A 27881-nucleotide genomic window follows, 5' to 3' on the forward strand; every position below is an offset into this window, starting at 1 on the left:
ACCACGATGTAAAAAAAATGTTGAGACTCTAGAAAGAGTACAGAGAAGAGCAACAAAGATGATCAGGGGACTGGAGGCTAAAACATACAAGCAACGGTTGCTGGAATTGGGTATGTCTAGTTTAATGAAGAGAAGGACGAGGGGGGACATGATAGCAGTGTTCCCATATCTCAGGGGCTGCCACAAGGAAGAGGGAAGAGTCAAGATATTCTACAAAGCACCTGACAGGCAGGACAAGAAACAACGGATGGGAACTAACCAAAGAGAGAAGCAACCTAGAACTAAGGAGAAATTTCCTGATAGTTAAAACAATTAACCAGTGGAACAACCTGCCTCCAGAAGCTGTGAATGCTCCAACACTGGAAGTTTTTAAGAAGAGATTGGACAGCCATTGGCTTGAAATGGTATAGGGTTTCCTGCCTGAGCAGAGGGTTGGACTAGATGACCTCCAAGCTCCCTTCCAACTTTATTATTACTACAGCTATTATTATTATTATTATTATTATTATTATTATTATTATTATTATTATTATTATTATTATTATTATTATTATTATTATTATTATTTTCTTGGATTCTGCAATAGAGAGGATTAGATATTCTGCCTGAGCTTACACACTGCGTTACACCAAGTGTTGTTTTTATTACAGTTTCTTAAACAAGTCAGAATAACTAGATTTACCTATTACCTTAAGTTTGGTGTATTTACTTGGCAAAGCATATCAGAAAACTAGGCTCATACAGCATGCAACCTGCAGGTCATGATTTATAAAACACAATCCCTGGGTTAACACATTATGTTAGATTGCTTTTTTTTAACAATTGGTATTTAAAGACCTATATAAACTATTGAGTCTGTGCAGCCATCAAAGATTTCATAGAAAAAAACCCATCATAGGGATTACTGTAGTCACTTTATATCCAAATGCTTATTATTATAATAAGTAGTCCTCGACTTACAACCATTTGTTTAGTGACCGTTCGAAGTTACAACAACACTGAGAAAATGACATGACCCTTTTTCACATTTATAGCCATTGTGGCGTGCATGTGGTCATGTGATCAAAATTCAGACACTTGGCAACTGGCTCCTATTTATGACGGTTTCAGTGTCACAGGGTCATGTGATCCCCTTTTGTGACCTTCTGACAAGCAAAGTTAATGGGGAAGCCTGATTCACTAAATAACTCTGTTACTGTCTTAACAAATGCAGTGGTTCACTTAACAATCATGGCAAGAAAGATTGTATAATGGGGCAAAACTCACTTAAAAGTTGTTCTCACTTACCAACAGAAATTTTGGGCTCAGTTGTGGTCATAAGACTACCTGCATTCATATTTGTGAATAATTTGAAATGTATCTGTACATTTAACAAGAAATAACCACAAGATTGAAATAGAGGTTTGACTCATAACCCCTCTGTTCCATAGGGAAGATAGCTGTATATATCCCAGTTCTATACGATAAGCAAAACAACAACAAAAACTAACCCCAGTTTGTACAAACATCCAGATCCACTTTCCATAAACTGGCACCCAGAATGACCACGATCCTTAGACAACATATTATGATGGATGGGGAAGAATGGTCCAGATTATATTGGGATGATGGCATCCCCTACTCACCCAAGTAGGCCCCTTCCATCTCTTTCCGGACTGAGGGAGTTGTGATGAATCTTTCACCGGCAAAATCCTTCTGCTGCTCCAGAATGCCCCCAGCCCAGTTGTCAGCACCCACAGCGCCAAGAATCACCTGATCCTGCAGACCAAAAGATCTTGTTTTACAAAGGCAGATCACCAGGAAGCAGAGATGGCAACCTTATAATGTGCTCATCCGGAAGTGTTCTCAGCCTTGATTTGCTCTTAAAAACAAATGTTTTAGGGATGAAGAATCCCTACCAGTGTTTCTCAACCTTGTCAATTTTAAGATGTGTGGACTTCAATTCCCAGAATTCCCCAGCCAGCAAGATCTGGTCATGTGATCAAAATTCAGGCACTTGGCAACTGGCATGTATTAACGACAGTTACAGTGTCTTGAGTCACATGATCACCATTTTGAACTGTGGTTGTTAAGTTGAGCTTAAACATTGTGGCAAAAAAGGTCATAAAATCAGGAAAAACTAATTTAACAACCATCTTGCTTAGCAATGGAAATTCTGGTTGAGGTCATAAGTCAAGGACTACTGGTAAAAAAATTTTTTTGCGGGGGGGTGATGGGGCCTTTCCAATCCTTCAACCTCACCTTGGATATATCCGCGCTGAATCCACTGGATGACAATTCCAGATGGAAGGATCTGCTGTCACTGGTACCTAACATGAAGAAAGATGGGGAACAATATTTCATTTTGGGGGGGGCAAATTTCACAAGGGGTGAGAAATTAATAGTGCTGTAATATATAAATCGGTAGTAATTACTAATTAATATTAATATTAATCAGAATTCAACTGGTGAGGATAATATGTATATGTATATGTATGTATATGTATGTGTGTCTATATATTATATGTGTGTGTGTGTGTGTGTGTGTGTACGTGTGTGTGTGTATGTATGTATGTATGTATGTATGTATGTATGTATGTATGTTAGGGTTTTTTAATGCACTTTTTAAATACCTTGTATGTTTTGTGGTTTTTTTATCTTTATTTGGAAGGGGGGAAAATGAAGTTTTGTATTCGTATTTTGCATTTTTTTTTGAATAAAATAAAAATAGAACATGAAGAAAAATCGGAGGGAGGGATGGCAGAGGCATTTGCACAAACCCTTGCTCCTTCCCATCCCATAAAACATGGGATCTGAGTAAGAAAAAAATATATATGGGGTATTGGTTGCACATGTCCACATAGACAAATCCAATTTAGTGATTTGATGTCCTACATCGCCAATCCAGTGGTGGGATTCAGCCAGTTTGCGCCAGTTCAGCAGAACCAGTAGCTAATTTTTGGTTGCCCAGGCCCAGAATGGACTTCCGGAAGTGGCATCCACACAGAGAACCGATTGTTCACATCTTTGAATCCCACCACTGGGCCAATCCCATATACAGATACAGAAAATGACCGGGTGGGAGGGGGTTCTGAATGCATTAATCTCTCACTGTGCTACACCAGCCAAGGTATTTGTGGAATGAATGAAAGGATGGGGACTAGGCCAGAGGCTTTGATGTCATAAAAGACAGAACATTTATCAATTATTTTTTCAAGGTCACTGATAAAATCCTTGGAAAATCTGCCTGCCAAGAACTATCTTAGAAGCTCCAGACATGTTGGCAAAGCATGTGAGTTGGAAGGCTGTAATGCAGGGCTCTCCAAACTTGGCAACTCTAAGACTTGTGAACTTCAACTCCCATCTAGTTGAGGAATTCTGAGAGTTGAAGTCCACAACTCTTAAAGTTGCCAAGTTTGGAGACCTCTGCATTACAGCCTTCCAATACATGTGCTAGTTGAGGAATTCTGGGAGTTGAAGTCCACAACCCTTAAAGTTGCCAAGTTTGGAGACTCCTGCTCTAGTGGCACAGGAAGAGCGGCACCATCCAGATCCATGGAGGACATCTTCCCAGATTCACAAACTATTATTGCCAGTAGAAATATAGTCTACTCTAAACACTTCTGGAAAGCATCAATACGAGGAAGGCGGTAAGTACACAGCTCTACAGAATGTCCCCATTTGTCAGGTTTTTTTTAATATAAAATTTGAAACGCAATTACAACTCTGTTTTAAAAACAGACTGAGGTAGCATTTTTCCCTCAACCTCTCCATGGAGACACCCGGTGGGCCCGACTCACCTTCAATGGCAAAGATATTAGACTGGAGATCATTGAAACTGTCTTTGAGCTGATCAAAGCTGGCAAGAATTTTAAAAAATTGACTTGTGGGTTCTGAGGCAATCAGTTTGAGATTCTTTTGGGACTCAGGTTCATTAAGGTGATTCCCAATCTGGAGAGACAAGGAAGGAATTATTAAGATAATATTTTGCATTTCTACAGTCAGTCTTTAAAAACGTTGAACTGCAGAAAAAGGAAAGAACAATAAGGAAGTGGGAAGCAGTAAAGAATCACAACAGTTCATTTAATGACCATTTGAAGCTACAACAGCACTGAAAAGGTGACTTATGACCATTTTTCACACTTATGACCGTTGCAGCCTCCCCATGGTCCTATGATTTACATTTGGATGCTTGACAACTGGTTCATATTTATGGTGGCGGTTGCAATGTCCCGGGGTCACGTAATCCTCTTTTGCAACCTTCTGGCAAGCAAAATCCATGGGGAAGCCAAATTCATTTAACAACCATGTTACTAATTTAACAACTGCAATGATTCACTTAACAATTGTGGCAAGAAAAGTCGTAAAATGGGGCAAAACACCTAACGAATTTCTCACTTAGCAACACAAATTCTGGGCTCAGTTGTGGTGGTATGTCAAGGACTACCTGTACGTGAACATTTGTTACATATGGGTAGTCCTCGACTTACAACCATTTGTTCGAAGTTACAACAGCACTGAAAAAAGGGACATGTAGTGATCCTTGCATTTATGACTGCCCCAGTATCTCCAGGTCACATGATCAAAATTTGGGCACTTGGCAACTGGGATGTATTCGCAATGGTTGTAGCATCCCGGATCATGTGATTCCCAGCCAGCTTCCCAGAAGCAAAATTAATGGAAGAAGCCATTAATTACCAAACATAGGAAAACAGTTCACAAAATCAGGCACAGTTCACTTAATTTGCTTAGCTGGTCCCCACTGTTGTTATAAATCGAGGACTATACGCAGACAGGTATAGAATTACCATAACTTTTATTAATGCCTGAAAAAAATCTGATCTTATTAATTAAAATATATTTCTTCACTTTTCTCCTTGTAAACTACTTTTTTACATATTAACCATTATCATCACATATAAGGTAGATCACTTCAACACTCTTGGCGGTTCTGTCCATTAGCCAGATGGACAACACCTCTGGATACTTTACCCCAATGATTAGCCGCAAAATGTTCTTTTTCTTGACAGCTTCTATATGTCCCCTGTCCCTGTCTGAGGCGTCCCCATCCGTGATAATGACAATCACTTTGTTTGCTTCTTTTCGGGTGCCACGTTCGGGAATGAAGACTTCATTTCTGCCACCAGCAAACACAGGAATTATTATCTAAACCAGTGTTTCTCAAACTTGACAACTGGGTGTTGTAGTCCACACATTTTGCAATTGACCGGTTTGAGAAACCCGGATCTAAACCAAGGAAAATGAGGAGAGCACTTTAATTATTGGGACCTGAAGGCACATGTATAACTTCAAATATGCATTTGGCCTCTAGCAGCCTTGCCATAATTTGATCCTTCGGGCTAAAATTATACTAACACAACCAAGGCTGTCTGCTTGGGTGAATTGAGGTTAAGGCTACTATTTATGGAAGGTATCTAATTTGGAAAGCTGTATCGGCTGAAAGCTAATACAGGTGGTCCTTGACTTACATCCAGGGCTTTTTTTCTCACAGAACACTCAGAACGGAGTTCCGGCACCTTTTTTGGATGGAACCTTGTAGGGTAGGCAAGGCGGGTTGTATGACATGTGTGAGTTCCGGCACCTTTTTCTTTTACAAAAAAAGCACTGCTTACAACTATGTGTTTAGTGACCATTGAAAGTTACAACAGCACTGAAAAAAGTGAGTTATGACCTTTTTTCACACTATTGACTGTTGCAGCATCCCTAAGATCACGTAATCAAAATTTGGATGCTTGGCAACCGGCAACCATTTCATCCTGGTGGGAATATCGGAACTAGGAATGCCACTCCAGCTTCCCACGAATCCAACCAGAGATTGGAAACCTTATTGTACTACAATAAACCAGCTTTGAGCAACGTGCCAGAGTGCATTAGACAAAATGTAATTTCAAGTTGTGGTTAAAAACCTCTGGTTCCTCCAATTTAATGCACATTCCATATCTGGATGTCCTGCTTGATTAATCACTAGGTTTCTATGCAATTGTGATCTAAATCTTTAGAAAAGACACAGTATCATAAATCGCCAACTTGATCAGATCTCTTCTCAAATTGCCCTTCCCCACCGAACCTCCTGCCACCAAAAAGAAAGCTACTTACGCCACAAATTTGATAGCTTTGAAGGTGTTTGTTATTTGCTCGGCATGTACTACATTGGCCAAGAGTTCTTCAGGATTTGGATTACTGGTATAGTCGTTAAAATCAAATTCGAGTTTGGCATCTTCTGAAAACTGCACGGCAGCAAACTGGAAGGGTGGAAAGAGAAAGAGGCTGGGGTTAATGGAACGGCTGGAAAGGTCTTTTGCAAAATACAGCAGGTCTCTCATGGCCAAAGTGGTCGAATGAAAGGGTGCTGTTGACAATCATTAATCTTAATCTGGAGTCAACACAGAATCTTGAAAACCATAATTTCCCAGCCCCGATTATAATTAAGTCAGTCTGGCAGAATTGTTTTGAATGATTTTCTTGTCAACATCTCATAAGTTGCCCTTTATGAAATCAGAGTCAGCAGACCCACTTTCTGCCTGTGGATCCACAATTACAACAGTGCAGCAGAAATGGGGAGGTCCGACCTCAAGTGCCTTCCTTCCTTCCTTCCTTCCTTCCTTCCTTCCTTCCTTCCTTCCTTCCTTCCATCCATCCATCCATCCATCCATCCCTTCCTCCCTCCTACAGTATTGTATGAATTCATAGAAGAGGCAAATTAATGTTTTTAATGGTTATGTCCTCTGATATACCAAGTCAGCCTAACCATTTCCAGACAGGAGTAAAAATATACTCTTCGAAGGAAGGAAGGAAGGAAAGAAGGAAGGAAGGAAGGAAGGAAGGAAGGAAGGAAGGAAGGAAGGAAGGAAGGAAGGAAGGAAGGAAGGAAAGAAATTTCTCCATGGCAAGTACGTGGTACTCAGTAAGTAGACCTTACATGTACAGAACTATTCCACAATTCTTTCATGACGTCAATCATGAACTCCTTGATATTCATGAACTCAGATGTTTTCATGCTTGCCGAACCGTCAAAAAGAAACACCAGGTCCACTTTTCCTTTCAGGCACTCTGTGGGATGAAAGAAAAGAGAGAACAACTCAGGTGAAAAAAGGGCAGTTGGGATTTCCAGGCTGTGAGGAACTTCCTGTTGACGCTGGGCCAAAAATTAGATAGACCTCCAGATAAGGACATATGTGAAGCTGAACAGAAACTAAACTGGGTTCAATTAAATATTCTTCAAGTGTGTAATAATGCCTTTCCTCTGTCATATTAACTATTACAATTAAAATATTAATAATAACGACTCTCCTTACTTTGATATCCCGTTGTTATGTTCCTGGGGTTTTGCAGTTTGGTGTTAAACAGGTAGCAGATTCCACTTACATAAAGATTTTTGTCACAGTGTTGTTCAACACCTGGCCCACACGCCTGCAGAGAGAAAGTTTTACTGTTCCTATTGTCATCAAGAAAATGAAGGAAACTGGAGACAAAGAAGTGCAGAGGTTAGTGGCCATATTAAAAGCAAAAGGGATGTTGGGAATCTTGAAAAAGGGATCCAGAAGAGCAATGAAGATCCTCAGTCCAGGATGAGCCACTCCTATGACCTAAAATGTATTTCCTTACATTGGTACCTTTTAGAGATTTTTTTTGAGATTGTAAACCCAGGAGAGATTCTGAAGACCCAACCCCTCTAGAGGTTGACAAGGTGGAGAAGTCTAAGCTAAATTAAATGAGATAGTCCACCTTTGGCCCTAAGCAGAATGCTGATATAATGCATAGAATAGATCTTCTCAAGTGTGACCCTCCCTTATCTCTAGAACTCAGAAATATGCTTGGTTTTCTAATTCTTGGTTTTCTGGAAGCTTCTGAACATTTTTCATTTTGGAAACAATTTTGATTGTTCCAAAGCTTAGTGAGATTAGAGCATCCATCAGATGTTATATTTGTTTATGTTGATTTTGGGGAGTACTTGGTGTTCTCTAAGCCAGGGCTTTTCAACCTGTTCCCCCATTGTACCACTTTTAGGATATGGCAACATCCGAGTACCACCAGTCACCTAGCAAGGGGTCGAAAACTTGATGACCAAAAAAAAAGGAAAAAGGAAAAAAGTGATGAAGTACAGGTAGTCCTCGACTTACAACAATTCGCTTAGTGACTGTTAGAAGTTACAATAGCACTGAAAAAAGTGCCCTCCAAGCCACAGCCGAGCAAGACACTTGCCTGCCCGCCTGGCAGCGCTCTTCCTCCTGTCCGAGGTTTTTACTTCCCCCCGCCCCTCTGCTGGATGGTTGCAGCAGGTTTTGGTCACTTCACATGACCTTGGGACACTGTGACCATCATAAACATGAATAGAGTTGCCAAGCATCTGAATGTAAATCACAAGACCCTGGGATGCTGCAACATTCCAGCTTCCGCTGAGCCCTGACAGCCCCGAAGAAGCGCTGATCCTGGGGCTTCCGCTGAGCTCTGACAGCCCTGCAGTTCCAGCCGTCTCTCACTCAGGCTTGTGCGGTGCTGCCACCGGTTCAGCTCAATCCCCTCCCCCGCTACCACTTTCCTAGGATGGCCGCATACCACCTGCCAGGTGCCAGTGTACCACAGGTGGTACCCGTACCACTGGTTGAAAAGCCCTGCTCTAAGCTTGCTTTCCTTCCCACAGACCTTTCATCACCAGGCTGAAGAACATCATCAATGCAGGGAGGACTAGAGTTGGCTCTTTATAGGTGGTATCTTGTCCTCTCAACCTTGACAGGGGTGTTCTTCCCTAATTGGTTTTGCGGTAGGCATCATCTCTTCTTTGATTATTCTTGTTCATTTGGTGCTTCCCTTAATAGGTGTGGAATGAAACAGGATGTCTATGGGGATTCCCAATCATCCAGGTCCTGCTTGCCCCAAAGGTGCTTTTTCAAGAGGCAACTGGACTTTCTGTGTTTTTTCTTTGAAGATGTTTTGCTTCTCATCCAAGAAGCTTCTTCAGTTCTGAGTCAGAACTGAGTGAACACTGAAGAGGCTTCTTGAATGAGAAGCAAAATGTCTTCAAGGAAAAACAAAGAAAGTCCAGTTGCCTCTTGAAGACAGGACCTTTGGGACAATGAAGAAGGATGTGAACCTACTAAAGAATCCCAAAGAAACACCTATAGGTTTTTCTCTGATATTTGTGGATGAGGCTTGGTCTAAGTCTAAGATGTCGACGTTTCTCATTTGAAACTGTGGTTGAACACGTCACTCACTGTGTTGTGCAATGAAGGAGTTTCTATCGCATCTCCTGACTGTCAGTTGATGTTTGTGCGTGTATTCTCTCAATTTTCTACCTAGTGGTTTTCGCTGTCCTTCCACTTGTAGATGACTCCTGTTATATCTTCCTTGGCTGTGGGCCTTTGGGTTGCTTAGGATAGTCTGGATAGATTTTGTTGGTTTATGGGCTATTGTGATGCCTAGGGTTATACGGTGGAAACTTCAAAGAGATATTTTTCATATAGGGTAGATGTATTCCTTTCACGGTTAGGAATTTGGGTAGTTATTGGATGCATGGATAAAACTTTTTGATGGTTATAAGGATATCGTCTACTTCTACTTTTTGGAATTCTGGATTATTGCGGTGTTTTCGCTTGGCAGTGGAGAGATTTTACATAGCTTCTCTTATGTGCTATTGGGCTGTTGCTGTGCTACTTGAGCACTTGCTCAATGTGAGTTTTGCAGCACATTTGGGTTCCTTGTTTTCCATGGTTTTCCTTATACGTGCAGGAAGACTCGTTTCTTCTTGCTCTCTCTGTTCTGAATCTGATTCCATGAAAGCAATTACTGGTGGTTTTATCTTTTTTGATAATGAGGAATGTGCTAGCTAGTCACTTAACTGAGATTGTGGATATGGGATTGGATTGGATAGATCATATTCCTGATTGTGTCTGTAAGATTATTGTTTCCAAATATTCCATCACTGGTTTTTGCTATGAATCCTGAAATGGGCGATCCTCTGGATATTCCTTTGCTTTCTTTGTATGTCTGTAGCTTATGAGAGACAGAGGACAGTAAACTTCAAAAGTCTGCATGTTTCAAAGTTTGTGTGTTCTGATAATGAATAGAATAGAATAGAATAGAATAGAATAGAATAGAATAGAATAGAATAGAATAGAATAGAATAGAATAGAGAAGAGAAGAGAAGAGAAGAGAAGAGAAGAGAAGAGAAGAGAAGAGAAGAGAAGAGAAGAGAAGAGAAGAATTTTTTGTTGGCTAAGGGTGATTGGACACACAAGGAATTTGTCTCCTATGCATAAAGTAAGCTCTCAGTGTATACACATACAATAACAAAGTGATAGATCAGAGATCATAAATCATAGTTACAATCATTAATCTTAATGTTACAATCATAGTTACAATCATTAATCATAAAATACAAACAAGAAGTGATAAATCATAAGATATCAATAAATCATATCATAACCATAAGATACATGAGGCTTAATGGGTGTCCTACTAGGCTTCAGATTGAACATTTAGGGGAGACTGTCATTTGAGATTCTTTACTACTCAGAATAATTTGTCTTTCATAATACATGAACTAATTAACCACCAATAATTCCCAGCACAAGTTTGATCAAAATATATGGAAGCTGAGTAAATACTTATCTGCAAGAAATTTTGCCTGCATTGTAATTCACGTTCACTTAAATACAGCTTTTCTTCAGGGATGAGAAGCAATTTTAAAGATCTATCTCTGCCTGTCAGAAAGCAGCTTAAACCCCTGCCCAACTTTATCCTCCCGTCCAGAGCCAACTCACAATCATTTTATTTCCCTGCATATTGCTTGCCAGGGTCATGCCGAGATGGGGTATTGGAGAATTCTCTGCAAAAAGAGAGTGAGAGAAAGAGATTGATTGGTTAACGCTGGAGGAGTTATTACCTAAATTTCCTCCTTATGGGTAGTCCTTGACTTATGACCACAACTGGAAACAGAACTTTCATTGCTAAGCCAGGTGGTTTTAAGTGAGTCACACCTGATTTGTGTGTGTGTATGTGTGCTATAGTTATTAAGTGGATCACCCCATTTGTTAAGTGAACTACATGGTTGTTAAGCAAATTTGGCTTCCCTCATTGTGTTTGCTTGCTGGAAGCCAGCTGGCAATGACATAATCCAGGCACACTGCAACCGTCACAAATATATGCTGATTGTCAAGCATCCCAATTTTGATCACATGACCCCAAGGATGCTGCGACGATTATAAATGACAGGACAGGTCACAAGTCACTTTATTCAGTCCTGTTGTAACTTCAAACAGTCGCTAAACAAATGGTTGTAAATCGGGGACTATCTGTATCCATAGATATTAATCCTTTAGGTCAGTTTCAGAATATTTCACCCAGCCTCTGATCATAGGTTGACTCAGCCTTCCATCCTTCCGAGGTAGGTAAAATGAGGACCCAGATTGTTGGGGGCAATTAAGCTGACTTTGTAATAATGCCACTTGGGGTGTGTGTGAAATCCCTAATAAGCAGGCATATACATAGAATGAAGGCTACTGCTAAGCTTGTAAGCCGCCCTGAGTCTTCGGAGAAGGGCGGGATATAAATGGAATTAAAATAAAATAAAATAAAATAAAATACCCTTCTCTTCTCCTGCTTTCCTCACAGGTGCACAGAGGCATCCTACAATCATGACTGCAGGTCTTAGCACTTAGCAATAGCACTTAGACTTATCTACCTCCTTCACAGTGCTTTACAGCCCTCTCTAAGCGGTTTTACAGAGTCAGCCTATTGCCCCCAACAATCTGGGTCCTCATTTTACCCACCTCAGAAGCATGGAAAGCCGAGTTAACCTTGAGCCCTTCAGGATTGAACTGCTGGCAGTCAACAGAGTCAGCCTGCAATACCACATCCTAACCACTGCGCCACCCTGGCATCTCCACTGAAGGGATTTTATTATGCTTAAGCTTGATGTTAGTAATATTGATATTAGCAGGGCTTTTTTTCTCATAGAACGCGCAGAACGGAGTTCTGGCACCTTTTTTGGATGGAACCTTGTAGGGTAGGCAAGGCGGGTTATATGACATGTGTGAGTTCCGGCACCTTTTTCTTTTACAAAAAAAGCACTGGATATTAGTAGTGATACTTTGTAATCATCTTTGTTTATGTGCAAGCAGCTTTGTAGGTGCTTTATATTGGGAAATTAGTTATATAAAAGCAAATGTTTCATGCTTTAAAGGTAAAGGTAAAGGTTCCCCCGCACATGCGTGCTAGTCGTTTCCGACTCTAGGGGCCGGTGCTCATCTCTGTTTCAAAGCCGAAGAGCCAGCGCTTGTCCGAGGACGTCTCCGTGGTCATGTGGCCGGCATGACTAGACGCCAGAGGCGCATGGAACGCTGTTACCTTCCCACCGTAGTGGTCCCTATTTTTCTACTTGCTTTCAAACTGCTAGGTTGGCAGAAGCTGGGACAAGTAACAGGCACTCACTCTGTTACGCGGTACTCGGGATTCGACCCACCAAACTGCCGACCTTCTGATCGACAAGCTCAGCGTCCTAACCCACTGAGCCACCGCGTCCCTTCGTCATGCTTTAGGTACAGGTAATTGCTTACGTTAAAAGAGCATGGTAAGGGGAGGGGGGGAAAGGAGTTATGGTGGAGGCTGGGTTCTTGTGTATGAGTCATCATCTAGGAATTATTTTTCTGTACCTTTTGGTTCCTAGTACCAAGACCAGATCTCTTTCTTCTGGAAAGGTATAAAAGGTGGAAGACATCTTTCCTGGTTTTTGCCTTCATCTCTCTACCAGCCACGAAGAGAGACGTGGCCACCCAACTCTTATTTTGATCAAAATAAAAGTGGTTTGCTTGCTGAAACCTCGGCTCAGGAGTTTCTTTTGGCTCTTTTCAATTCCTGAGTAACACTGGGGCAATTGCGAGGCTAAGTGTAAAACCTTACACCACCTTTCAGAAAATCATGACCTTTCTTTGCCATTGTACCCTTCAAGGGGCCTTTTACTCACAGCCACGAAGAATTTAAAAATCCTTCATTTTACCCTGGAATGGAATGTCCTTGCAGTCTTGGCTCTTCAAATTACATTGGTACACTTTGCCTGTGGAGTTCTGCTCCCCGGGAGCGCCCACAATGACTCTGGAAGAGAATAAATAGAGGAGGTGGGATAATATCGATAGGCCATTTGTCGCAGGGCCATTCCTGTAAAAATGCAAGGCGAGGTCAGTGGGGGAAGCCAGAGTCCCTTAACAGCCGTATTACTAATTTAACAACCCGCGGTGATTCAGTTAACACCTGTGGGGGGAAAAGGTCACAAAATGGCGCAAAACTGTCTCGTTTAGCCACAGAAAATTTGGGCTCAGTTTTGGTCGTAACTCGAGGACTACCTGTGTGAGACGGAGGAAGGGAATCAGCACTTCTTTAAGCCTCGGCTCTACTTGATGGAAACTGGTGCTTTGTGACCAGTGTTTTGTAAAAGAAAAAGGTGCCGGAACTCACACATGTCATACAACCCGCCTTGCCTACCCTACAAGGCTCCATCTAAAAAAGGTGCCGGAACTCCATTCTGAGCGTTCTATGAGAAGAAAAGCCCTGTTTGTGACAATGTCCTTCAATGGGGAAGTTGCACCATCTGAATTCCTGCCAATCGACTTGCTCTGAAGGGGAAGCCTTCCCTGAAAATAATAGGTATCCATTTTGCTTCCTTCCCTATTGCACTACTAGTTTTTACTCTCACTTCCTCAAAACTAGGGTGGTAGAAGGTAGGAAATACAAAAACAAAAAGGGAAGCTGGTTGAAAATAACCACTTTCCTCCTAGTTACAAATAAATACAGAATAAACATGCCCTGAAACTGAACAGGGTTCTAACTCAGGGCCAGGCAAAACAACAAGCATGAATATGGCGTCCGATTTACAGCCAACTAACTTGGAGCCAGCTAGTGCTTGTAGGCCATCTGAATGGGGCAAATCCATTTCCATTGAAATCTCATTCAAACAATGTAGTTTGAACAAGTTACTAACAGTAGCTCAGGTAGTCCTCAATTTAGCTAAAGGTAAAGGTTCCCCCGTACATGCGTGCTAGTCGTTTCCGACTCTAGGGGCCGGTGCTCATCTCCGTTTCAAAGCCGAAGAGCCAGCGCTTGTCCGAGGACGTCTCCGTGGTCATGTGGCCGGCATGACTAGTCACCAAAGGCGCACGGAACGCTGTTACCTTCCCACCGTAGTGGTCCCTATTTTTCTACTTGCATTTTTACGTGCTTTCGAACTGCTAGGTTGGCAGAAGCTGGGACGAGTAACAGGCGCTCACTCTGTTACGCGGCACTCGGGATTTGACCCGCCAAACTGCCGACCTTCTGATCGACAAGCTCAGCGTCCTAACCCACTGAGCCACCGCGTCCCTTAGTCCTCCATTAACAAGAGCCCAAAGTTTATGTTGCTAATCACGACAGTTGTTAAGTGGCTTTGCTGCATTGTAAGCAACTCTATGACTTTCTTATCTTCAACCATCTCTGCTTCCGAGGTGGAGCTTTCTCACCCCCTGTAATTAATTCTCTACCTATGTTGTCTTTCCTCTCCTATTCTTAGTGTTAATGTTACAAACACAGCTCAGTGAGAATCTCTCTTCTTTGCCAGATGAGTCTAACAGCTGTTAAAGCATTAAAAACTTGACTAGCAAAAAAAGGATGCCAATTCTACTTCCCCCACCTCACCCCAATAATTAGTGGAACCCCAACCACAAAGAATCATCCAATAGGTGAATTCCCCCCCCCATACCAAAAAAAACCTGGTAGTCCTCAACTTACGACCATTAGGACCGGAAAATTCTTTGTTAAGTGGTGTGGTTGTTAAGTGAGGTGTCACATGACAACACCCAATGTTATAACTGGTTTTTTTTGGTCTGGTCATTAAGCGAGATGTCACGTGACCACGACTTGCAACTTTCTGCTGGCTTCCCCATTGATTTTGCTGGTTGGAAAGCAGCGGGGAAGGCTGCAAAGGGCAGTAACGTGACTCTCGTACACTACAAGCATCGTAAACATCTGACAGTTTGTCAATCCCCCAAATCACGATCTGGTAACTGCAGGTAGTCCTCGACTTACGACCACAATTGAGCCCAACAGTTCTGTTGCTAAGCGAGACATTTGTTAAGTGAGTTTTGCTCCATTTTACAACTTTCCTTGCCACAGCAGGTGTTAAGTGAGTAACAAGGTTGTTAAGTGAATCTGGCTTCCCCATTGACTTTGGCTTGTCAGAAGGTCACAATAGGGGGAATCACATGACTCGGGGACAATAAAACTGTCACAAATATGAGTCAGTTGACAAGCATCCGGATTCTGATCACAGGACCCGTGGGGATGCTGAAAGTGTGAAAAACAGTCATAAGTCACTTTTTTTCAGCACCGTTGTAACTTTGAATGGTCACTAAATGAACTGTTGTAAGTCGAGGACTACTTGTACAGGGACTCTCTAACCGTCATAAGTGCAAGGACTATTTGTAAGTCACTTTTCTCAGCACCATTGCAAATTCGAACGGTCACTAAACCAACGGTCATAAGTTGAGGACTGCGGTATATCGAATGTGGGAACAAGGCTGGCGGGGCCTACCTTGCTGAAGAGCCTTTCCCAAGTTGCAGGACCTGATAGCCAAAGTGCTTGCTGTGGTTTGATGAGAAGACAAACGCTGGAGAAGGATCGATGTTGTAGCCCAACGATCGCCAGGGGCCTGTAAAAAGAAGAGGGGACATCTTTATTTAAAGCTACAGTAGGGAAAGAAGAATAAATACAGTACAGGCAGTCAGTCCTTGACTTACGACCATAATGGAGCCTACTCATCACAGCTGTAAGTCAGGACACTCATAAATCCGATTTTACAAACTTTTTTGCATTGATCATTAAGCAAATGGCGTAGTGATTAAATGAACTTCTGGTTCTCTGTGGCAGGCGGTTTTTGTAGAAAGCTGGAAGTAACTGCTGGTTTTTGTCAAAACCATCATCAAGATCCTGCAACTGCAGGATCCTGCAAATGACTGTAAATGTGGCCTGGTTGACGAAAAAGAGGCTACAAAGTTGTTTGCTTTTTAAAAAAAAATAACATATTAAATATTATTATTGGCATCTCAATGTACAGGGTTCTTATTTAGAAAATTTCCTGGCCTGCTGGTTTAGCCTTTCTTATGAATGTTGAGCAGAGAATAAATTGATTTTAAAAAAAAACTTAAATCACATTTGCTTTTTTCTGAAAAAAAGAATAAACATGGGCTTCCTGCAGTGAATACTAAAGAAAGGCACCTATTAATTTCAGAATCTGTTCAAGCATACAAAGATGCTTCGTCTGAAAGGATAACTCAATGTGGGTGGTATTTATTTAAAACAGATACCAGAATTCTCATTAAATCATCAAAAAGGGATTTCCCTTTGTGTTATTTTTAAGGGAGCGTGGCAAATCACTGACCTCATTGGCCCAATTGTGGCGAAAGAAATGCTGATCTAAGTGCAACGATATGCTCTGTCACTATGAAAAGCAACTTTAAAACTTTAAACTACGCGACCTAACAAAAATATACTATCTTGTCTGTCAAAACAGAAGAAAATCCCCCAAGGATTCAGATCTTCCTACACTACCATTTTTGTTCTCCAAGGACTCAGAGCCACGAGTGTCCTTTCACTAAGACCAAAGTTGAATTCATGGATGGCACATAAGATCACTCACTCTGCTCCCTGGTAATCAAAAGTTGAGTGTCAAAATCAGCATCCAGCTGTCCTTCTAGCCTCCTGCCCATTCATGGTCTGTTTCATTTGGCCATCACAATCAAAGGGATACAGGAGGATCTGGACAGACTTGAGCACTGGGCGCTATCTAACAAAATGAAATTCAATGGTGAAAAAAGTAAGGTTCAGTACAGAGAAGAGAAACAAATATGATCAGGGGACTGGAGGCTAAAACATACAGGGAACTGTTGCTGGAATTGGGTATGTCTAGTTTAACGAAGAGAAGGGTGAGGGGTGACATGATAGCAGTGTTCCAATATCTCAGGGGCTGCCCCAAAGGAGAGGGAGTCAAGCTATTCTCCAAAGCACCTGGAAGCAGGACAAGAAGCAATGGATGGAAACTAGTCAAGGAGAGAAACAACCTAGAACTAAGGAGAAACTTCCTGACAGTTAGAACAATTAACCAGTGGAACAACCTGCCTCCAGAAGTGGTGAATGTTCCAACACTGGAAGTTTTTAAGAAGAGACTGGACAGCCATTTATCTGAAATGGTACAGGGTTTCCTGCCTGAGCAGGGGTTTGGACTAGATGACCTCCAAGGTCCCTTCCAACATTATTATTATTATTATTATTATTATTATTATTATTATTATTATTATTATTATTATTATTATTATTATTATTTTTACATTTAGGCAAGAAAAACCAAATGCACAGGTATAGTATAGGGGGTACCTTGCTCAATAGTAGTAACTGTGAGAGTGATCTCGGAGTCCTAGTGGACAATCACTTAAATATGAGCCAGCAGTGTGCTGCAGCTGCCAAAAAAGTCAACACAGTGCTAGGCTGCATTAACAGAGGGATAGAATCAAGATCACGTGAAGTATTAATACCACTTTACAATGCCTTGGTAAGGCCACACTTGGAATACTGCATCCAGTTTTGGTCACCACGATGTAAAAAAGATGTTGAGACTCTAGAAAGAGTACAGAGAAGAACAACAAAGATGATTAGTGGACTGGAGGCTAAAACATACAAGGAATGGCTGCTGGAATTGGGTATGTCTAGTTTAATGAAGAGAAGGATGAGGGGTGGCATGATAGCAGGGTTTCAATATCTCAGGAGCTGCCACAAAGAAGAGGGAGTCAAGCTATTCTCCAAAGCACCTGGAAGCAGGACAAGAAGCAACGGATGGAAATTAATCAAGGAGAGAAACAACCTAGAACTAAGGAGAAACTTCCTGACAGTTAGAACAATTAACCAGTGGAACAACCTGCCTCCAGAAGTGGTGAATGTTCCAACACTGGAAGTTTTTAAGAAAAGACTGGACAGCCAGTTGTCCGAAATGGTATAGGGTTTCCTGCCTGAGCAGGGGGTTGGACTAGAAGACCTCCAAGGTCCCTTCCAACTTTATTATTATTATTATTATTATTATTATTATTATTATTATTATTATTATTATTATTATTATTATTATTGTTGTTGTTGTTGTTGTTGTTGTTGTTGTTGTTATTATTATTATTATTATTATTATTATTATTATTATTATTATTATTATTAAAATGAAGCTGAAAAGCTGACCAGGTTCCATTCTTCCACTTACCGTATTTTCCGGCGTATAAGACAACTTTTGAACCCCTGAAAATCTTCTCAAAAGTTGGGGGGTCGTCTTATACGCCCAGTCGCCTTATACGCCGGAAAATCAGTGGGTGGCGTCTGGCGGGAGCCGGCAGGGCAGTCCTGCGCACGCGCGCACTCCCCGGCTGCTCCTTAGCAGCTGGGGAGTGCGCGCGTGTGCAGGACTGCCCTGCCGACTCCCGTCCGACACCCTTCGCTCTTGAGGCAGCTGCCTCAAGAGCGAAGAGCGTGGAGCCGGCAGGGAAGTCCTGCGTGCGTGTGCGTTTGCAGGACTTCCCTGCCGGCTCGCTCTTCCCTAAGGGAAGGGAATAGTATAGTAGTCCTGCTCCCTTCCGACGCTGCGCTTCCGCCGGGCGGTGCTGGCCGAGATGAGCCAGCAGGCAGCCGCCGTGAGCGCGGCGCTGAGGGGCAGCAGCCCCACGCGCAGCAGCAGCCGCCGGCTCAGCAACAGGTCCGAGCGCAGGAGCCGCACCGCCAGGCTGCCCAGGAAAAGCAGCCACACCGAGAGGCTGCACGCCCAGTCCAGCTCCATGAGGGGCAGGGCGGGAAGCTGGTCGGGAAGAGGGACCGGGAGCCCGGGCCGAGTGCGCCTCGGCCGACGGTGAGAGGGAAGCGGCACATGAAAAAGAGGCTGCGGGCGGAGCTGCCCCGCCCTGCGCCGAATGGGAGAAGTTCAAGGCCTGGGGGGGGAAAGCAGGAGGGGCGCCGGCCGTGGCGGGTGGTGGCTGCCCTCCGGCGCTGCCTGCCGCCCCGGAAACGCTGCGTCTCGGGGGCCAGCAGAAGCGCGGGAGCAGTGGGAGGGCCGGCGGGGCCAGTCGGGCCTTCGCCTCCTCTGCGACGGACAGGGAGGGCAGGGCATGTAAGTATTTTCCGGCGTATAAGACAAAAAACCTTGAAAAACTTCTTAAAAGTAGGGGGTCGTCTTATACGCCGGAAAATACGGTAATTTATTAAAGCACAAAAATATTGTAGCTCTGTGTGGAAAGAAGAGAGAGCCCAAAAGCCAGGAGGCAGCACAAAGTAGGAACATCTACCAAGGAGAAAATGATCTACCACCAGGTCTGCAGGAAAACTGAAGTCAAGGTGTTACCATTGAATCCCAAATGAAACGGACGGCTTATCCAGGTTTTGGGAAATGGTGGGTTATGAAGGATCATCAAGTTCTTCTCTGTCAACTGATCAGCAAGGTTGAGGATGTATGTGTCATGGTTCCGATAAATGAGACAGTTCAAAACATTGACAGTATGGTGTATTCCTCAACTTACGACTGCAATTAAGCCCAAAATTTCTGTTGCCAAGCAAGACAACTATTAAGTGAGTTTTGCCCATATTATGTCCTTTCTTGCCACAGTTGTTAAGTGAATCACTCATGTTAGTAACACGATTGTTAAGTGAATCTGGCTTCCCCATTGAGTTTGCTTCTCAGGAGGTTGCAAAGTTGAGCACATGACCCTGGTACTGCCTACAGATTGCCTACACAGATTTTTTTTACTGTATGGACAAATATAATGGAGATATGGGACTCATTTTCCCAAAATACGGTAGGTTAAAAACATGATAGTTACATAAATGTATTAGCAATACAGGTAGTCTTCAACTCACAACATTTTGTTTGAAGTTACAACAGCACTGAAAAAAAGAGAGACTTATGACAGTTTTTCACACTTACGACCACTGCAGCATCCCCATGGTCATGTGATCAAAATTCAGACACTCGGCAACTGACTCATTTTTCTGACAATGTCCTGGGGTCACGTGATCACCTTCTGCGACTTTCTGTCCTCAAGCGGAAAGCCAGATCCACCTAACAACCATGTTACTCACTTAACATATGCTGGGATTCACTTACCTGCTTGTCAGAAGCTTGCAAAAGATGATCATGTGGCTCCAGGACACTGTAACCATTTAAATATGAGCCCGTTGCCAAGCATCTGAGTTTTGATCACATGACCAACTGCTGTAAGTCAAGGACTACCTCTAGTTTGTTTGCCAATAAACAGACCTATGTACTGCACTTTAACCGATCCTTGGGGAATAGGCCTTAAAAAGAGCTTGGTTTGAGGGTTTGGGAAGTTCTGGTGCTGGCCTAGATAGAGAATGGATTTAGCAACTTCATAGCCATCCGAGTCCGTCACAGCACCAAGTCTGTTTCAAGAGGCCATTCATGGTTTTGGACTGGAGGCTAAAACATATAGGAATGGTTGCTGGAATTGGGTGTGTGTAGTTTAACGAAGAGAAGGGTGAGGGGTGACATGATAGCAGTGTTCCAATATCTCAGGGGCTGCCCCAAAGAAGAGGGAGTCAAGCTATTCTCCAAAGTGCCCAAAGGCAGAACAAGAAGCAATGGATGGAAACTAATCAAGGAGAGAAACAACCTAGAACTAAGGAGAAATTTCCTGACAGTTAGAACAATTAATCAGTGGAACAACCTGCCTCCAGAAGCTGTGAATGCTCCAACACTGGAAGTTTTAAAGAAGAGACTGGACAGCCATTTGTCTGAAATGGTATAGGGTTTCCTGCCTGAGCAGGGGGTTGGACTAGATGACCTCCAAGGTCCCTTCCAACTTTATTATTACTACTACTATTATTGTTGTTGTTGTTGTTGTTGTTGTTAAGCTCTTAAGAAAAAGTGCTGGAGCTCCAGTTCTGCATGAAAACCTTACAAGCAGATGTCTGAGTTGTCACACAGGAAGAGGCTTTCTTTGATCCTATCTCTCCATTTTGCACCCACAAAGGGAAAGCAACACCTACAGTCATTCACAGCAAAAAGTGTAGCTATTACTGTGTTGTGTGGGTTCTGAGGAGATTTCAGACATCCTTCCCTTCTGGGAACTGAAATAAAACACTATAGTTCAGATTCAACTCTTCCGCCGTAAGCATTTTCTTAAATTTATCATTGATAGTAAACAAAAAAACAGGTCAAGAAAGCTCTGCCTGGTATGAACACAACCTGAAAGCCAAAGGCTAGTCCTTGTTTGTCTACTATATTCAGGGCTACACACATCTGTTGCAATTATACATATTCTTCCAATAAAGGGATGCATTTGCATGTCAAGCTAGGAAGGGTGCAAGGAAGAGCAACAAAGATGATAAGGGGACTGGACAATAAAACATATGAAGAACGGTTGCAGGCATTGGGTATATCTAGTCTAATGAAGAGAAGGACAAGGGGTGACAGGATAGCAGTGTTCCAGTATCTCAGGGGCTGCCACAAAGAAGAGGGAGTCAAGCTGTTCTCCAAAGCACCTGAAGGCTGGACAAGAAGCAACAGATAGAAACTAATCAAGGAGAGAAGCAACCTAGAACTAAGGAGAAACTTCCTGACAGTGAGAACAATTTATCCTTGGAACAACTTGCCTGCAGAAGTGGTGGGCGCTCTAACACTGGAGGTTTTTAAAAAGAGATTGGACAACTATTTGTCTGAAATGATATTCTTGCTTGAGAAGGGGATTGGACTAGAAGACTTCCCTTCCAACTCTGTTATTCTGTATTCTATTCTGTATAGGTCGCTGCAAAGAGTCGGCCAGCCTACACACACTGCCTTCTCTTTTCTTTTCATGACTGTTCATGACCCAGATTTCAAGCTTACTGGAGGCCACAGGTATCATGCAAATGCAGACTGGTTTCCATTGGCATTTTGCAGAATCTGTTTCCAAAATCTTATTTTCCACTAATCAATGATGTTCACTGCTGCAGTTGATATGATGAAAATGATCTTGGAGGAGGACGAGGAGGAGGAGGAGGAGGAGGAGGAGGAAGAGGAAGAAGAAGAAGAAGAAGAAGAAGATATCCATTCAGTTATGTCTAACTCTTGGTGCTACTATGGGCCAGGTCTCTCCAAATCTTCTTACTCTTGCTCTACTTCTTTGAGTTTTTCTATGCTCTGGCAGGTGTTAGCTTTGATGGTATCCAGCAACCATGTTCGTTGATGGCCTGGTTTCCTTTTACTGCTAATTCTTCCAAACATAATTGCTTTCAATAACGGCGAATATCTGTAGCTCGGGTGTAGGATGAGGGTGAAGGTTCGTTCTCTGAGCTTGTGGGTTGGTTACTGAATGTTTCCTTATCAGCCTAGATAACATCCCCTAAACTCTGCTGAAGATGTTACCTAGCCTGGTAACAAAACATCCAGAAACCAACCCACAAGCTCTGAGATTGAACCTTCATCCTCGTAATTGCTTTCTGCAGGGAATTCCCCCGCATAACATGGCCAAAATAATTGAGACACAGTTTCATGATTTTTTTTTCTTCTAGTGACATGTCTGGTAAGCCACTAGCTCTGGTTAACGTGCCATGCCCAAGTAGCCCTGCCCATGTACAGGTAGCCCTTGACTTACAACCATTTGTTTAGTGACCATTCAATGGCACTGAGAATAGTGACTTATGACCGTTTTTCAGTTGACTATTGCAGCATCGCCAGGGTCATGTGATCAAAATTCAGACACTTGGCAACTGGCATGTATCTATGATGGTTGTGGTGTCCTGGGGTCATGTGATCATCACCTTTTTTGACCTTCTGACCAGCAACGTCAATGAGGAAGCTAGATTCACTTCACAACCTTGTTACTAACTTAACAGCAGTGATTTACTTAACAAGTGTGTCAAGAAAGGTATGGTAAGGTTTCTGGGTTTAAGGTGAATAGTAATAAGACTAAGATATTATCTAAGAATATATCTATGAGTGAAAGGGAAATGTTAATTAAACTAACAGGTTTTGAAATAGTAAAAAAGGTTAAGTATTTAGGAGTGTATATTGCAGCTTCAAATGTAAAATTATATAAGAATAACTATGAAACATTATGGTTGAAGGTACAAAGGGATTTAAATAATTGGAAAAAATTACAATTATCTTTATTGGGAAGAATCGCAGTTGTTAAAATGAATGTTCTGCCAAAGTTTCTCTTTTTGTTTCAAATGATACCTATATTGAAAAAGGATGCCAACCTTGATGAATGGCAGAAGGTATTAATAAATTTATTTGGGCGGGGAAACAGTATGTATGTGTATGTATGTGTAAACAATGTCAGAGTAGTAATGCTTGTTAAATGTTGTGGAGTGACGTAAACATTATGTGAATGCAGCTAATGTCTCTTCCTTAGGGCTAAGTTGTAACACCAGCCAGCCACCTAGGATGAGTTTTCACAGACTGTGAGTCAATTCAAGCCCAGATATCTATATTAGGAATTCATGGCGAAGTAGATCTCGGAAAGAAATTAGTTTAGCTCACATTTGAAAGCCAAGTCATCCAACTTTGCATTTTCAAACAAATACACAAGCTGAAATATAGTACCCATTGGGAATGGACGCTTGCTAATGAAAATTCAATTACTGTAATGTTATACTAGGAAGAATTGTTTGCAAAACTGTATATATATTTGGAAAAATTGAAAACAAAGTGCCTTTGCCTCCATGCTCTTACACTTTCACAAAGTCAATAAGATGTAGCTTTTTACTCTGCTTTCTGGATTTGGTATTACTGTATATCGTATCTTGTTTCTCCTAGCTGGGGGGAATGTGAGTTGTACTATTGGAGCTTGGGATATTAGGGACTGTATCTATTTATGATTTTTTTCTTTTATCCAGCTGTTGTATCAGGTATGTCTGCTGTTTAGCATTATGACTACAGTGATGTAGAAACCCAAGAAGTAAATTAATTAAAATATGCATCAAATTATGTACAAAATTCAATGGGAACTTTAACAGAAAACACCCAGGTTGGATTGACTGAGGCTGATGTACTCTCATCAACAAGTGATGCAGGAAAACACAAACTTATATCACAGAAAGACACACACACACACACACACACACACACACACACACACACACACACAGAAAAATAGGAAATGTAGAAAATCTTCAATTGTACTTATCATGTATTCTGTTGGTGGCCACTGTCTGTACCAGGCCTGCAAACAGAAGTGCTGAAAAATTATCCAAAATTAGCTAGATCACGACTCTGAACCCTGAAGCTTTTACTTCTCAAGTTCTTAGCAGCACAACCTATTTAGAAATTACTTCTAACACTTCCCAACACAGCAGACATTCTTCTGGAACTGGCTGCTTACAATATTGAGTTTTGATGAATGTAAATATACAATTTAAATAACATTTTATTGATTTGGGGTTGGTCTGCAAACACCACCCATAAGCAATATTTCTCAACCTTGGCAACTTAAAGAACAACAGATTTCCACCCCCAGAATTCCCCAGGCAGCACTACCGATCTGTTCTATAGGGCATGATTGCTTGCTAATCCCGGTCCTGAACCATTGTAATTTTATTGAATGAAGAGCATTTAAATCACAAGATGTCTTTAGCAAACCATAATGCTTGCATTCATTCACACTATCTACTCAGGTCAGATCATACCACACCATGATTTAGCATCTTGTGTGTCTCCATTGATGTTAACCTAACTGTAAGGCCTGGAGGAACATTGTCCATAGGGTCGCGATGGGTCGGACACGACTTTGCAGCTAACAACAACAACATTAGCTTGCTCAGCACCATTGTACTTATAAACTATTTTATTTTGGCTTAGGTGTTTTGTTTTGTTTTTTAGTTAGTCTGATGAGCTCACCTACGTCTTGGCCAAAGAAAAGCACACAGAAAAGACAGCCTGGAAATATTTTAATCAAATGACAGGCCTAATTTTCTGTCTCTTGACGCTGAAAGAGCAACTACTATAGCTGCTACTTCTGTGCTTCTCCATACACTAAAACCAGGCAGTGCAGACTAAAAGAGGAAGGATCCTTTCCCACGTTGATGTGTGATCAAAAGTGCCGTGCCCTGGGAGTTAACGAAAGTGAAATAGTTTAATAAAACGGAAGACACGCCTGGAGCAAGAAGAAGATTTCGGATCAGTGTTTCTCAACCATGGCAATTTAAGATGTGTAGACTACAACTCCCAGAATTCCCCAGCCAGCATAGTGGAAATGAATGGAATTTCCAGATTGGGGGATTTTTCATCTGGCTTTAGAACCATGCATCATGTACAGTAATTCATGTACAGAAGCACCAAACGCTAAAGTTTGCTGCTAACTCTTCTATTTTGGCCACTGATTTAATCAGCATAAAATTATCAGAAGGAAGCTTTTTTCATGGTTTTTTAATAAACATCAAGGCGTACTGATCAGTCTGCGGCTTAAGGGCCAGTCAAACTATCCTGTTATGCAAAAATCAAGCCCGCAACAAGTATCTTTTTCTCCACTGTTTTTTCAATTTCCAGTTTTCTGTCAATTTTTTCCCCCTACCTTTCCCTTTAATACCCTTCAACTCAATCTTGGTCAACTGGAGGCTAAAACATATAAAGAACGGTTGCAGGAATTGGGTATGTCTAGTCTGGTGAAAAACAGGGACGCGGTGGCTCAGTGGGTTAGGACGCTGAGCTTGTCGATCAGAAGGTCGGCAGTTTGGCGGGTCGAATCCCGAGTGCTGCGTAACAGAGTGAGCGCCTGTTAACTCGTCCCAGCTTCTGCCAACCTAGCAGTGCGAAAGCACATAAAAATGCAAGTAGAAAAATAGGGACCACTACGGTGGGAAGGTAACAGCGTTCTGTGCGCCTTTGGCGTCTAGTCATGCCGGCCACATGACCACGGAGACGTCCTCGGACAAGCGCTGGCTCTTTGGCTTTGAAACGGAGATGAGCACTGGCCCCTAGAGTTGGAAATGACTAGCATGCATGTGCAGGGAACCTTTACCTTTACCTTAGTCTGGTGAAAAGAAGGACTATGGGGCAACATGATAGCAATATTTCAATATCTGGGGAGCTGCCACAAAGAAGAGGGGGATCAAGCTATTCTCCAAAGCCCCTGAAGGCAGGAGAAGAAGCAACAGATGGAAACTAATCAAGGAGGGAAGCAACCTAGAACTTTCCTAACAGTTAGAGCAATTAATCAGTGAAATGACTTGCCTCCAGAAGTTGTGGGTGCTCCAACACTGGAGGCTTTTAAGAAGACACTGCACAACCGTCTGTTTGAAATGAAACAGAGTTTTCTGCTTGAGCAGGAACTTGGACTAGAAGACCAACTGGGTCCTTTCCAACTCTGTTATTCTGTTAATTTCTTTCAGTTCTCAGTTTTCTGTCAATTTCTTTCCATTTCCAGTCAATTCCCAATTGTCTACCTAGTGAGGCCGATTCCAGATATAACTCCTATAGGGAGGGAAGTGACAGAAGACCCATTATTTGCCTCGCGTTGTTCTTAATTTAGACAGAAAAATGACATGCTCAATGGTGCCCATAGAGCTGATTGGGGAGCTAGGCATCCCTCAAAAAACAAGGGCGCACTGGGGGCCCTTGACAAGGCACACTGGGACATATGTACATTCATGGATGCTCCCTCCTGTGCATTTTCTTTCCCCCCCCCAAGCCCCCAGTGCCGGTTGTCTCTTTCCCAGTATTTTACTGTATTCCTATTCAGATTTAGCCTCTCTCTCCCTCTCCCTCCCCCCAATTTTTTCTCTCTCCCTTTCTTATTCTCTGTGTTTCTCTCCTTCCACGCCACATAAGCAGTAGTGCAAAATTCTGTAATTTCTCTATTTCCTTCAACTTAAGATAAAACTTGGTGCCTGGAAGATCAATACTGTTGCAATCAAATGCAGAAGCATTCTTTCTCTCAAGGGTCTCTAGAAAGAGAAGAGGAAGGGACCAGATTACACCTCAGATATATTTCTAAAAAAAATATCTGGGGTCTTCTAAGTTTTCTAGACTTGAAGTAGCAGCAGTAGCCCTGCTGAGATTAAGCCCACTGCAGTCAGGACTATAGGGACGCGGTGGCTCAGTGGGTTAGAACGCTGAGCTTGTCGATCAGAAGGTCGGCACTTTGGCGGGTCGAATCCCGAGTGCCGCGTAACAGAGTGAGCGCCTGTTACTCGTCCCAGCTTCTGCCAACCTAGCAGTTCGAAAGCACGTAAAAATGCAAGTAGAAAAATAGGGACCACTACGGTGGGAAGGTAACAGTGTTCCGTGCGCCTTTGGCATCTAGTCATGCCGGCCACATGACCATGGAGACGTCCTCGGACAAGCGCTGGCTCTTCGGCTTTGAAACGGAGATGAGCACTGGCCCCTAGAGTCGGAAACGACTAGCACGCATGTGTGGGGGAACCTTTACCTTTAGCTTTTTAGTCAGGACTATAGTGGCTCGGGAACCATCTCATCCCAATTTCATTGACCCGTCCCACCTGGTCAGGTAGGGAGGACATGGTGTGAAACCCATCAGTTAAAAATTTTTGAATTGTGGGATCTAGGAGGTGGGCCTTCTCAGGCACCCTCCACACTCTTTCAAGTATCTTACCCCCAGAAATCAAGTGGAACCTGCCCCCCACACACACACTTTCAGCCTTCCAGAAGAGGTTTAAGACCTGGGAGTCAAAGAGTGTGATGCAACCTTGCAGGTAGCGGGTGGCTTGAGGGCACTCCTTCTGCCTCGTTCATTTTTTAATTTTGATTTCTTACTTTTAATTTGGTAAATTGTAACCTTACTTTTCATTTTCTTTTCAACTGTGCTTTTAGTCATGTTTTTACATTATTTTATGAGGCGGTTTGTCAGCCATTCAGAATCACTTAGACGAGCGGGGCAGC

At 42.4% G+C, this 27881-nt stretch overlaps 1 protein-coding gene across 1 annotated transcript in view; it reads right to left on the reverse strand.

Annotated features, from left to right (window-relative positions):
- The window catches only part of LOC308677729 (integrin alpha-L-like), a 73073-nt gene that overhangs the window by 30324 nt on the left and 14868 nt on the right, over positions 1-27881 (reverse strand). Inside the window, exons 2-11 of the mRNA XM_081344380.1 lie at positions 15557-15674; positions 12995-13089; positions 10761-10825; positions 7296-7410; positions 6920-7050; positions 6097-6242; positions 4972-5116; positions 3780-3930; positions 2242-2309; positions 1626-1758 (exon numbers count right to left, since the gene is read on the reverse strand). Coding sequence (XP_081200506.1) covers positions 1626-1758; positions 2242-2309; positions 3780-3930; positions 4972-5116; positions 6097-6242; positions 6920-7050; positions 7296-7410; positions 10761-10825; positions 12995-13089; positions 15557-15674 — 1167 coding nt within the window. The remainder of the gene's footprint in view (positions 1-1625; positions 1759-2241; positions 2310-3779; positions 3931-4971; positions 5117-6096; positions 6243-6919; positions 7051-7295; positions 7411-10760; positions 10826-12994; positions 13090-15556; positions 15675-27881) is intronic.

Source organism: Vipera berus (assembly GCF_964194415.1).
Source record: "Vipera berus genome assembly, chromosome: Z".
Classification (NCBI taxonomy): Eukaryota; Metazoa; Chordata; class Lepidosauria; order Squamata; family Viperidae; genus Vipera; species Vipera berus.